Raw genomic sequence first — 14405 nt, forward strand, 5'->3', positions numbered from 1 at the left:
GGTTATCTGCCATTTTGCACAATGTTTTGTCCCATTCAGATGTGCAAAAACTTGCTCAGTCAGCTCCCACTACTTGATGTAATGTATAGTGACACAAAGATCACTAAATTTGCAGTTATGATCTGTCCATATATTTAAAGAGAGACCGTTGCTACAATAGTCATTGCAGTCTCGTTTCTGGAACGATGATAAACTGATGGGTGAGAGGACAGTCACCACACAGTCACAATAAAAAAACCAACCAGCCAACATTGCCACGTCTATGAAAATTCATAAAAGAAAATGAAATAATATAATAGACACAGTTTTTCCATATTTATGTAAAATTTGTATGTACATGTAATAGGCAGAAATGCACCACATTCAAATCTGCAACAAAATAGTGCTAAAACGGACCAGCAAAACAAACCAGAACACAGAGTTGGCAATATTTGCACTTTGATAACTTTTGCACGTTTAAACACGTATGACTACAAGGCGTTTTCCATTTACTGATGAATACTGATTACTGCAGTTAGACTGGATGCAGAGAAACAGCAAAGTGGTATCTGCCACACAAGTCTACACATAATCTCGTGATGCAGATCGGTGGTTATGATTCTCTTAAGATTTTTTTCAAGTCACAAAAAAGAAATTTAACAATGAAGAAATGAAGCAAAGGAAATCATCAAAATTGAAGGTAGTGCAGTCTCTAGTTTGACAAAACAGCTAATGGCAGCACTCTCTCATATCTCTGTCAATAAGTTACTCAACAGGAACCCTATCTGGAGCTGCTCTGTACATTGCGGCTTTTAAAGCTCAAAATAACTGCAACTGCCAAATCTGTAGACTAATCAGTTATTTTATGATTTATTATATGATCAAAATTAGACAGATTTAAAGGAATAACTGGACATTTTTCCTGCAAAGACTCTCATTCCTCTATGCTAAATTTGAAGCTAGTATCAGCAGATGGTTAGCCTACATTAGCAAGACTGAAAACTGGAAGGAACAGCTAGCCTGGCTCTGTCCCAAAAAAAAAAAAATCAGTCTCCCAGCACATCTAAATCTCACTAAATACCAAGTTATATTTTATTCATTTAATATGTACAAAAAACAAAATGTAAAAACAACAATTTGTGTTTTCGTGCTAGCCTTTTCCCCCTGCTCCCAGTCTTTAGGCTAATGCATGCTAACCATCTGCTGGCTCTAGCTTAATATTTACTGTACAGACATGAGGGTGGGATCAGTTTTCTCATCTAACTCTCGGCAAGAAAGCAAATAAGTGTATTTCCAAAAATGTCCAACTATTCGGTTCAGCGAAATCCACTGAGCTGCAGGATGAAAGAGTGTAAGAAATTATCTACATACATATAGTGGAAATGATTTCAGTGAGGAAGGGCCGTTACTACAATGTCCTTTTCTTAAGCAGAAGAAAAAGAAGGAAACCCAACCCTTTAATTATCTGTGGTGTCATCACTCACCACATTTGACTAAAACTTGATAATGGACATTTTGAAGTATATCTGTAAATATACAAAGATATATAGATATATAAACAGGACAACAGAAAGCAAAGTTTGGGATTTTAATGCTTAATGCAAGTTCATATGTAGGATGAGATGCGACCAAGGATGGAGGCAGGGTCATATTATTTGAAGACGTTCTCGAAGGCGGGACATTTGTAGGTCTTGAGTTTCTTGATGGCCTTTTTGAACTCTTTACTGGACTTGTCCCACTTGTGGATGCCCGTGAGGAGGTACTGCTTATCCACCTTGCGGCCCATGATTAGATACTGGTTTCCCAGGTTGTCCAGCTGCTGGCAGGGGCAATCCGCGCCGTTCTTCAAGTACAACACCAGCTTCTTCAAGTCCTTCTTCTTCAGGCTCCCCGCTTTCAGCATCTTCTTCCTCTTCTGCAGGATCACCTTGCGGTCCATGTTTTCCCGCTTCACCTCCTTGATCTTGGCCTTGAAAGCTGCAAGTGGACAAAAGGAGAAAAAACACACCACGGTTAAAGGTGACTTCTTGTACAAAATGTTTGGGCTAAGTATAGTGTTGCCTCTAGAATTAAAGGTGTCACCCTCCCTGCTACCAGAATAAAACATGGTAAGGAGTGGCCTCTCTCTCTTCAGGGGGAAGAAAGTACACCAATGTGATTCTGTAAAGGACTGAGGGGGAAACATATAGATGAAAGTATCACACTTCTTTCTCTTTGTAATCATATTAGGGTGAATTACATTATCCATAGCAAGACCAACCCTTTCATTGTAGGTTTCAGGTCATTTAAAGAGCACTGACAGGTTCATGTTTCCAGTGTGAATGTCCGGCAATTTAAAAAAAAACTAATCTAAGGAATCAGTATCAAGATTATTAGTTTATATTATGCATTTATGGTAAAGAAAAATCACCATGATTCAACTTTTTTTAATCCCAAATATTATCAGCATCAGCCTCAAAGATTGGGCATAATTATGATATAATTCATTTCCCCAAAGCTTTTGGGAAATTGTTGCTGCATAAAGTAACCATAAAACAACCATAAAGAATTCCTGATCTTGGAGCAATCTGTGTATTTCTCCACATTTATGCCAATATCATAAAGAAATCCAATATTATTATAAAGCAGTGATATTACAGGGATGATTACCACAGTATAAATGGGATAATAGACACATTAATATCATCTGACAGTACACAGCATACAGCATATCTCCCACTTTTAAATTTTAAAATTAAGTTGTTGTTTTTTTTTATCATATGGCCTTTATACTTCAAAATGTAGGGAATTAAGTATTTAACAGCCAGGTTTATTTTAGTGGCAGCTTAACACAGATCCTACAGGTAAATGAAGGGCCTATGTACACCTTATACAAATACTGTAAGTTACTGAACCCCTTGGCAGAAAGTCTCCGGAGTACATGATCAGATATAACTAAAGAAGAAGTTGAAATCTACCACTTTACAATCATAACACTATAGATCAACAGATGCTGTATTTTACCGACTGAATAAGATACTGCAGTTTCTTGAAACTTACAGGCCGACATGTACAATAGCAATCAACTATTATCAGCCAATATATCGACCCGGACAGTTTATCTAGCTCTACACTACAGCTGTTGTGGATTAATGTTCTCTTGTTATATCACTATGATTTTAAAATAATACCCTACAATCTGTTTATGGTTTTGTGTGGAGACTTAATTGAAAATTCATGATTTGAAACGTTTTAATATGCGGCCAGTTGTTGCAAATCCTGTTCATGCAGCAGAAACCTAGTAATAATGGGGTTCAGGCCAACATCTTATATAAGGCAATATCTGTTTCAGAGATTGTCTGATACTAAATCCAAGAGCCATGTGTGGCATCAAAGACCAAACAAAAGCCACTCAAATTCTCAGCCTTCCCCGCACACAGAAAAAAAACATTGGATCTGACTGAGAAAGATAAATTGTAATTAGCGCTATGTAACACTGCATATGTGCACCTTCTTTCTTGGCTTTTAACCCCCCCCCCAATCCTGTTTTTCGACTTGACCATTATACTCCTATTTTCACTAAACTCTATTTAACCTTCTAATCACTCTGTTTCCGCCAGTTCCCCTTCTGAAGTGGAGCACGAGTCAGACTTTGGTGGTCCAAATCTCCATATGCCTCCACGCATTACGTCCTCTCGTTTTCCACTGACATATAGTGATGTGTGTGCGGCACGGACGACCTTGTGACACGGGAGCGCAACAAAAAAAAAAAGCGCACCATGCCATGTCCAATCTAATTGACATAGCTGGTGTCGGGATAAATCACCGAGTCATGTCGGAGACACAGTCTTGTGACCTACGGTGCAGAGAACAGCCTGATTGAGCATGAATCATTTTCACACTCCAGCAAAGATCTGGACTGATAAAACTACAACTTCTGTCTAATTTTCTCCACAGTTTCAGACACCAAATCCCTCTTGACTCACTTTTTTCAATTGTGCTTGACATAAAAACCTGAATTGGCACTTTAAGAAACTTCCAAACGTTTCATCTCTTCCTTTGCGCTCGCATCTCCCATTGCTAATTAAAGTGTTAAAAAAGAGCCGCCCTGTTTTTCCCAGTATTAAGAGTGCACATGGTAGGGATTAAGAGTTTTATCCTCTGTCTCTAGTCTCTCAAATGGTCTCCATGAGGAGGCTTAGTGTTCAGTGAAATCAAAATGGGCAGCATTCATAATTAGTGAGTCATAAAAGAGAAGGCCTGGCCCACCCCTGAAAGGACTTCATCTTGATAATTCCTCCATCCTCGTTAATCCTTTGACGCTATGAACTTTCTTTGCACCTCGTGTTTTTTGAGGCTTTAATCTCCTCAGCAACATCATACCGTACAAAGTTAACATCAAATAATTAAACTGTGTGTGTCAGTGATGACAATGTTTTTTTTTTTTTTCTTTTTGCTCATGGCTGGTGAAACTGTCCTCCGTTCATGTTTCCCCTTCTACCTGTAAGATTTCACAAATATCCACACATAATGTGCATCAGAGCAGTGAGGTGTTTAAACAACAGCACGAAAATCTATCCAGTAGGTGGTCTTCACCGGTGCCGCTACGCTCTCGAACGAGACTTGAATACATGTGATTCTAAACGTGGGCTGTAAAGCTCTGTTTCTGCACCGCCGTCGCCAGAACTAAGCTACTGTGCTCAGAGACTCGAGAAGAGATCGGACTGAACCAGCCAGAAAACTCACATTGACGCTGGAGCCGGATAATACAGCTGAAATCACTTCAATGACGTTAATAAAAATAATTCTCAATCAGTATCAATCAGTTTCATAAAATAGCAAAAAAGCTAAACAAATTTGGATTCAGGATGTTTATCCTTCACAATGTTTTTGTTGTGTGACCACTGAGCAATGCCCACCCATGTCTTCACAGTGGTCGGGGGCTGGTCAAAGGGGGGTTCAATTACAGTGGAGAAGTAATGGTAAAATAAAAATGAAAACATCATTCAGTAGTTAACTACACAAACATGGCAAAAAAGTCATTTAACCACTGGAATAACTATGCATTACACTACCAACAAGTTACTATAAAATGTAGTGATACTACTAGTTTAATTAGTTCACTGCTCCCCAAGATCACCTATAATGAAAAATAATATCTACACAAGTAGCCAAGTGCTACACTTAAGTAGAGCTTTCAGGCACTTGAGTATTTCCTTCTTTCTAATAGTCCTGTTGTACTTCGCCATATTTATCTGACTGCTAATACTTAACAAGGCTTGATTCTACATGTAAAACACATGATCCACTAATAAGATTAGACCAATGCTTCCCAACCTTTTTGGCTCATGAACCCTCGAAATGACAACATCAGCTACTAGTGTGTACTTGTGACCCTCCATCGTACAGTAGGCTTTGGCCTTGTTGTGGTCACGAGTTTTGAGGAATTCAACCAAAAAAGTGATTTTTCCGTCTCAGATTCTTTCATATGAAGTAGTTGTAGAGGCCTGAGGAGAGAACCGTGTTCAGAATTCGACCAGAACTTAGAGAAAAGTTAGAAAAACGTTTTTCAGTTCCTCTGCCGTTCTTGCTTGTTATCACCTCGTTAAAAGATCAACTACCGACATTAAAATACTGTTTGCATGTATATAACATTCTGTAAAGGGCCATTCTGCATAATGAGTACCTTAGCTGTTGATACTGTAGATACATTTAGCTAATAATAGTTCTCTACTTACATATGTATGTATATGTTTAATGCTGTACATTGTCATATACAGTGTTTTAGCTTTTTTTTTTACTTCACTGAATGAAACCTGGGGGATAAACCTGTGGGGCACAAAAAAACAAACAAACATATTTCTGCTAAACAAAAATTGACAAGGTTTATCTTTGCATTTTCTCTAGCTTCGCTTAGTTACTAGAATTTCCCTGTTTGATTGAAGTGGTGATTAAGGTTCACAAGAAGATGTTGGTTTGATTTAAAGAGTTACAAACAGGGAAGGAAACCACTGTAATGCAATGAATTTTTGTGCATAATATTTACACATCAGACACTGTTGCTTTGGGCCAGACTAATTGTTTCATTACAATGTAACTGGAATTATAAAATTCAACAAAAAACTGAGAATAACATCATTTTATTTTAGGCTCTTATTTTGTAGATGCAAGTAGACGATTATAGAATAATGAAAACTAGATTGAGGTATTTGTGTAAAGTTAATATAGCCTGCGTGACATTCTTCTTTCAGCAATCTCAGTTATTCTACTCCAGATTCTTCTCTCTGTTCTGATCCCTGACACCTGACCTGAGTTCCTGTGCCTCTTCCAGCTCCCCAGGGTGTCATAAACCCAGCAGAAGGGTGTGCACCGCACTTCGTTTTACAATAATGGAAACGCAGCTGATCCGATAAGCTGCAGTGATCAGTTCTCCCAGCGCAAGGCTTGCCCTGTTGTTTACTGCATCAGCAAAGGGGAGGGAGTCATTTGGCACCGACAACAAAGTGAGCTGACCGAGGCAGAGAGGAGATTTAATTGAGGGGTGCTGCAGTTTTTTTGGGACAATGAGGTACCGTAAAACCTTAAGCACAGAGATAAATTGTGGTGGGAACAAAGTGTTGAGTGGGATGAGCTGTAAATCTGTTACCAGCTGAGTGCCGCAAATAGGATGCGTGTGTGTGTGTGTGTGTGTGTGTGTGTGCGCGCGCGCACTTGTGTGTGTGTGTGTGTGTGTGTGTGTCAGAAGGAGAATGATCAGGATTTCAGAGAAATCAGGAAGCAGCAGTCCTCACTCGGTGAACTAAAACAACCTGTTACTGATAAATTAGCTTGAAAACACATATCTAACTTGCAAGAATCTCCTCCTCCTCCTCTGCCAGAGAAACTCCACATCCAGCCACCTCAAGTCAAAAGCTGCCGTGCTGCGGCGCGCTCTGCTTTTATCAGGATCAAACCACGTGGAAAAGGCAAACGCGCTTGTGCAATTGATGGTAATCAAATGATCGAAACACTATTATTACCAAAAAACACAGTTAATTTCTACCTTAACTGAGAACAGACCTTTCACAACTTCCCGTAAGTGTGGTTTTCAGAGGACAAAAATGCTAATTCACTGCCAGGGAGGGGGATATTTTACACATGATTGGTCCGCACAGATTAATAAAGACTTCGGTGCAAGTCACTGATTCATTCCTCAAGCGTCTTTGTGGTTTTCCATCTCTGTGCTGCACAGAGAAGAGCAGGGGACTCTATCTATCATATCTATTTTGTGAGGTCCTCTCCAAACAAAACAGACGGGCTTGTCTGCTATTTAGATTTTAAACCCAGGCTCCTAAAACATGCTGCTACGTACCTTCGCTGTCCACTTACAGTCAAGTCATAACTAGCAGAATGCAATCAGGATGATGGCCTTATCTTTCGTTGGTGGGATAAAACACATCGTGATTAAAGCTCGGGATTTTTCCATCTACATGTTTTCATAAGCTTCTTTAAGACAAGAAATTAACGTGTTTGTCTTCAGCTGCCGTTAAGATATATTTATAGATGCACTATTCTCCTCAGACCGAAAAACTGAATTCCATCAGCTGGAAAAAGCAACAAACAAATCTTTAGCCGAGCTGGTGAAACAAGCAGTGATGCTATCTCTTGTCAGGCTGTCAGGCATTAGTTGTTTGCCCGCCGCAATCAACTCAGACTGAAATCACAGCGACGCTTGTTGCATTCCAGAGGAGGTCGCTCCCTTGTGGGCTCAAACCTGCAACATAAGCAGCACAGTGTCTCATCCTCAGCTTGATACTAAATCTGTCTGTGTATCCTCACATGTCAGCTGGTCGGGAGACTTATGACAAGCAAGGAAAACAACATCTGTCTTCATCTGAGATGAAACAAGCCAATAATGTGCCACTCTCCTCTTGGCAAACCAGGACGCAGCCTGAAAAAAAGCGAGTCCCATCACCGCAGCATAAACAACAAGGCAATTCGTTAAACAAATGTAACTTTAAACTTTTTTTTTTTCCCTGAGAACTGGAACAAAGTCTGTTTCCAATGTGCATCCAGTCTATATTTGCTCGGCGTGGCACCTGGAATTCAGGCTGCCGCGACTTTTTTGGTTCAGCCAGCGAATAAAAACATGAAAGCCTCACGTCCTGCATCTTGCGTGCATCATGCACATATTATTCCTGGAAGTCGTCATACTTGCAATTTAGTTGATGTTTGTGTTTTTAATTGATCCTTTTTTTTTTTTTTTTCTCACACAAATTCCCAAACTTCTACAACTAAATCAAGCGCCGCCATCAGCAAAAGATGTTCGTTCCACCCTGGCTTCATGTTGTTTTCCGTCTGGTTAACAGTCTAGTTGGAATGAAGAGGCTCTAATGAAATTAATGTGTGAAGCCGGCTGTAGCTTGCGTTGTCTCTTTCTTACAAAAGGGGAAATGGCCAAATATTCCCATTTGCTCGGATTTTTCCATGTAAGAATTTGAATTCAAAATGCTTGATTTAGCACGGATCGCTAGTTTTCCCCGACCTGCGTTAGCGCAGACAACAACAGTAGCCTAGCTTAGGGGAACAGTGTTTGCAGTGGGTTATATGAAGGCCTGCTGTGTTTATACGCTGTGACTTTTGAAGTTGAGCAGATCTGATTTGAATGTCTTGTATTCATATGTGCAGAGGTAAAACACACTGTGAATAAAATAAGGAAGGAAAGACATTAGGGCGACAATTTTTAGCAAAATAAGCGTTTCTCATTTCCTTATTTTCATGTGAGTGCGTCATTCAGGGTAAGGGTCAACTAAAGCAAAAGGGTTTGCATATCTATATTATTCCCTCAGAAAGATGTTTGAGGTGTGTGATTTAGAAGGAAAACAAACACAGGGTTTGTCATTAACTGCTTTGTTTAGGGAAGAGGTTTAATGTGGATGTTCCCCCATGTGCAGAAGGTTTTCTGTAACAACAGTCCACCCAGACAGCAGAACAAACATCCCACTTTACTTTACAGCGAGGATCTGCCACATAAAGACTTTTAATGACCCCAATTCATTAGTCACAGAACATCATCCTTCACCAGACCAGACAGGCCTCACAGATAAAACCTCACATGAAACTTTTTACATAAAAAAAAAACTGCATCATTGATTTCAGCACTGAAAAATGGCCAAACACGGACAAGCATGTCCAGATACAGGGGTGCACTTCTACATACTTTACATGCTTCACATACTTTGTTAAGAATTCATGGGCTGTTTTAAAGCTTGAAGATGGCAGATACGGTTGATGCAATCTTATGCTGCTCCTCTGATTTTGTGCAGAGCTGTGATGCCAGTCAAGGCCTCCCCAATCAGAGTGGGGCTGTGTTTTGTATTTTGATGTTGTATGTGGTGTTGTGTTGGTTGTGTGTGTGTGTGTGTGTGTGTGTGTGTGTGTGTGTGTGTGTGTGTGTGTGTGTGTGTGTGTGTGTTGGCGCAGTGGGTGTTTGGAGGACACTTACCAAACTCGCTGGCACACATGTGCTCCAGCATGGCGTCTGTTTTCATTTCATTGTCACATGGAGGGCAGATGGGAGAGTAACCTGTGGAAAAAAGAAGAAGAAGAAGAAGAAGAAGAAGAAGAAGAAGAAGAAGAAGAAGAAGAAGAAGGGACATGGTTTGGAAATCAGTGGAAAAGAAGCAAAAATACAAGCTGCAATAAATCATTGATATAGTTTTACATTAGATTTATTCACATTTGGGATGCAGTCAAAAAAAGAAAAAAGGAATCAAGGGGGAAATAAAACAGTCATTTCTCATTTGAAGAAGAGTTAAACTAAAATCTTAAAAAAAAAAAAAAATGTCACGTCCCTGCTCTTAGATTCCCATTTGAAATGATTTATTCTGCAAATCTCTGCACACACTGAACCTCACATGCAGAGATCCTATTCTAGTGTCTGGTGACCTGACCTCAGCGAGGAATGTCTTCAGCTTTTATAGCCGGCTCAGGCTAAGAGCTGCAGTAAACACTGGTCCTCGCTTTCTTACATTTAGACATTTTACAAAATGGATCTTTCCATAATACTCAGCAGCAATGTATACATGCAAAAAAAAAAAAAAAAGTATTAGAAATGTGGGTGGAATAAATGGTAATGATATTCAATCCAGGCTTAAAGGAATGCTCTGACATTCCAAAAAAAAGGTAATAATATCCAGCTCGAAGACAAAAACCCGGCTGAAGACAAAGAACCAGAATATGTTGCTGCCAAGAAGTAATTCAGTCTACAGGCATATCTGCGAATATTTCACCAACACATTTTTTCAATTCTTTCTAATACCGCAAATGATCGCTTCATGCAAAACAGCTGAGCTTACTTTCCAAACAAACTTGGACCCGCAATGCGATGGCGGCGTCCTGCAGCATTTAACTCAAACCCGGCTGCATTTCAATGTCGCAGCGTGGACCCGGATCGATGGAGCAGAGGGGGGGGGGGGAAACAGGGGGGAAAACAAATAGTTTTCTCTCCATCGCCAGTTGTCCATTACATGTGTTTAACGAAAGCTTGTGAAAGTAACACCCAGGTGTAAAGAGCTTGTGAAAACAGACACTGTTTACAGAGTCATGGAGTCCCCTTTTCCTATTTGAGCCTATGGTTCCTCCTTTAAATCAATTATCACCAGCCTGCATTCAGCAGTGTCAGCTGACCTCTATTAATGATAATTAAGGAGAGTGGCTCAGAAGATTATAGGCCTCTTTTGTTTGTCTTTGTCAACCTTAAGATCAGATATTAGCACCTCGAAGGAGGACTCTCATGGCAGAAAAGAAAAATTCTGTAACAGTCTTGAGTGGTCCGGCTCCAACAGGCCTGACTCTGTCCTGCGGGAGAACGCCGGCTTTATTTATCACCAGCGCTGACAAGAAATGATAACAGGTGATGTCTGGGGAGCGTGCAGCTCTGTGTGGTCCCCTTACCCCTGAGAAGGGAGCTCTTTTTCACAAAAATGGGCCTCCGTCCATACCACCATGTCAGTCAGTAACACCCACCCCCCTACTCCACACACACACACACACACACACACACACACGGTATACGTCCCCTCTACAGATACAGTGAGCACTGTGTAATTGCTGGAAGATCCACAGTCCCTTCCATTTACAGCCAACATGAAAATGTCTTGCAGTGGTGTATTTACAGCTTAAGAATGAAATAGAAGTAAGTTGATGATGTGATGATGGAAAATCCCCTCTGTTTTATGGTTAAAGTGAATGAGGTGGTTGTACTTTCTCCCCCTCCCTGGCGTACACCTCACCTAAGCAGCCGGCAGGGACACGAGCACAGCGACCAAGCGCTCACACCAAAACTATTCTGAATCAGGCCGAGCTTTATCTTCCCCAGACTTGTTGTTTTTGTGCATTTTTCAGGGTTTCTCTGGTATTTGTCAGCTTGGCTCATCAGGTTAGCACTGGAACACAACTTCTCTGGACTACGTTACAACATCTTCCCCCACTTCACTCCACTGATGCTGCATGAGGTGTCTGAGTCTGTTCCACACCAACCCACACACATTCCCGGCAGGTTTGGGGAATCTGCAGTGATAGACGATAAGCGGCGCCCTCGCTCACCTCCAGAGTGTACTTTAATTCAAATTATTTGGACAGTGTGTTTTTCAAATCACGTCTTCATCTCCCCGTCTTTCATCAGTCTGAATGCTTGTGTTGGTGATGGTTGGGCAGAAAATGGGAATTAATAGATGCATGTATTCACTTCTCACTGCTGGACTTCCTCCCAGCATTGTCCTCCAGCTTCAACAAACACCTTGAAATAAATGACTACCATCTGTTACAGCTTTTTCAATATTACAACATCACTGCAAGTCAATAGCGAGCAACTTCCACATCCACATTAAAGCCAGGGTTTATTCAGCAGAACACAGGTCGAAGAGAAAATGTAACCGCATGAGACTGAGGAGCGTGAGGGGAGGTGACTTTGTTAAAATGGGATCAAATCCAGGTTTTCACGGCTGATTTTCTCCCCAAAAGGTTGTATTTGGTTTGTTTGTGTTGGGATTTGCATCTGCAAACACACCTTCCCCCCTGAAATAACATTCTCAAGCCCATTTAACTGCACCGGTGTCGACTTTTACACAGTGGCAAAAGTGGAGGCTGTTTCTCGCTCAGGTAGCTTCTTCTGAATGTTTAGAGTTTATTGTTTGTTGTATTAAGAAATCCTGACTTCCTGCATGTTGGCTAAATGACAAAAAAATTAATCGCCAGCGATTCTGTTGACCAATTAATCCCATGAGTCGTTTAAAAAAGAAAAAAATCCAAATATGAGCTGTTTCCAGCTTCTAAAATGTGATGGTTTACTGCTTTTATCTGATTTATATCATAACAAATTGGTTTTTCTTTTAAAGTTTTGGACAAAACCAAACATGTTAAGATGTCACCATGGGGTCTGGCTGAGCTGAAGCAACCACTGACAACACTGAGGCCATGTCCTGTGTATTTTTCTGTGAATCATAGCAGTTTAGCAAACTGGACGCAGTTTACGTTCCAAAATTAAAGTTAGACTTTTTATAGCAGGAGTTATTTTCAGACAAAAATTAAATTGGATTACTTTTAGGCCATGTTTAATTTCTGGCAGAATTTGGAAAGCTTTGAAACAGCATTTAGCCAACATGTTGCACAATCAAATTAACAGAAAATAGAATTGAACATTTAACTAAACAAAGTAAGAAGAATGTAAATAAATAGAAAGTTTGCTTTTGTCAAGTAGCTTAGGTCTATTTCAGAAAATTCAGGTTATGGCCTTGTGCTCTGGGAACTTATTGGGGACTTTTCATTGTTTCCTGGTAGGCTATTTTATAGACCAAAGGATTAAATGGAAAGTACGATGAGATAGTCAACAGATTAGTCAGTAATGAAAATGATAAACATGCCTGCCTAACAGGAAAGCAGGTTTTTCTAACCAGAGAGGGCAGATCCTCCAAGTTAAAAGACAGAATACGTCGTTTACGGTCGGAGGACTTCCTCAGAGAGGATCTTCCCTCCATCCACCACCATCAAGTTGTTGTTGAGAAAGACACAAACCCACAGATGTCCCTGAGGCACTGACCACCAAAAACACCGTGGTTTTTTTTGTTGCGCACCCCACACAGAGCTGAACTGAAAGAATGTTGAAACAGCTCCAGACTCAGTGGACTCGTCTTGAGAAACACATGTTGAAAAACGCAGTGATTCATAGAGTGAGACAGAGCAGTAAAGTGCTGTGATTTACCTGTCGGCTTGGTGGCCTCGGTCGCATTGGGCTGCGTCATGGCGATGCACACGTCGTCCTGGGGAAACTTGTCACAGGTGAGCATCTCCGGCCAGGGGAACCCGAACGCCTCCATGATGGGGGTGCAGCCGTCCCGCACGGCCTCGCACAGCCAGCGGCACGGGTAGATGGGCCGCTCCAGACACACGGGCGCAAAGAGCGAGCAGAGGAGAACCTGCGTGCCCGGGTGGCAGTTCTTGTGCACCAGGGGCACCCAGCTGCTGGCCTGCTGCTTCGCCTCGGCCATGGTCTCGTGCTCCAGCAGGTTGGGCAGCAGCATCTGGGTGTAGCCCACGTTGTGACAGAGCCGCAGGTCGTCCGGGATGTCCACGCACTGCGGGGGCTTGCCGTAGCTGCGCCCGCCGTTGTACGCGTCCGACTTCCAGCTCAGGTACTCGTACTCTGACGCTCCGCACGCTGACACGAGCGCCAATGTCACCGCGAGCCGGATCATCCTCCAGAAAGACTCAGAAGTGGACCTCATGATTTCTCTTTGCAACAACAACGCGAATGCAACTGAGTGCGGGTAAAACGGCCGAACCAAGAGACTCACTTCATGAAGAAATTCACAACAAGAAGAAACAAATGCAGAAAAACAAAACAAAACAAAGCTGCGCTCTGCTGATCGACGTGCGTAAAACGTGCCGAGTTTCTGGTTTTGGGTAAAGTCCACAGGCTCTCTCTTCTGGCTGCAGCCCCGCCGCGCTCCTCTGGTGCGTCTGTCTCCTGCGAGAGTTCGGGGAGGTACAGCGCTCTGCCTGTGCGCAGCCTGGAAACCAAGAGGTTGTAAAGTGCGCTCCGGCCAATCGGAGTGCGCCTGAGCCTTTTGGCACTCTGCTGTCAGTCAAAGCGCTTAATTACCCAGTGTGTAAAAACTCTCCGGGAGCCTCCCTGCTCCTGCCTATACTCCCCTGCATGTACTTCTTTTGACTAAACAAAATACTCAATAGAGACACGTTCATATAAACCCGGGATTCTGGTTAATATGTGAGTTTGTTAGTTGTGCAGAATAAGAGTGTAAAGTTTATAACTATATATATCATATTATGTAGAATTTCCGGAGCTTGCTTTCATTCCAGCTCTATAGAACAACTTGTGTCTCATGAGGATGATGAGGTTGCCCCTGTAATGTGAGGAAATCCTAATTTCATTCATATTTACTAGAAAT

General features: G+C 41.6%; 1 protein-coding gene across 1 annotated transcript; it reads right to left on the reverse strand.

The window, feature by feature from the left end:
* Positions 1-302: 302 nt before the first annotated feature.
* On the reverse strand, positions 303-13973 carry sfrp1 (secreted frizzled related protein 1). The gene is made up of 3 exons (XM_022759265.1): positions 13199-13973; positions 9443-9523; positions 303-1956 (listed from the first exon to the last, which is right to left on the reverse strand). Exons 1-3 carry the CDS (start codon positions 13719-13721, stop codon positions 1631-1633), a joined length of 930 nt encoding a protein of 309 aa, XP_022614986.1. The 5' UTR covers positions 13722-13973; the 3' UTR covers positions 303-1630.
* Between the last annotated feature and the right edge of the window lie 432 nt (positions 13974-14405).

This window comes from Seriola dumerili, unplaced genomic scaffold (assembly GCF_002260705.1).
Source record: "Seriola dumerili isolate Sdu_G_001 unplaced genomic scaffold, Sdu_1.0 BDQW01000017.1, whole genome shotgun sequence".
NCBI lineage: Eukaryota > Metazoa > Chordata > Actinopteri > Carangiformes > Carangidae > Seriola > Seriola dumerili.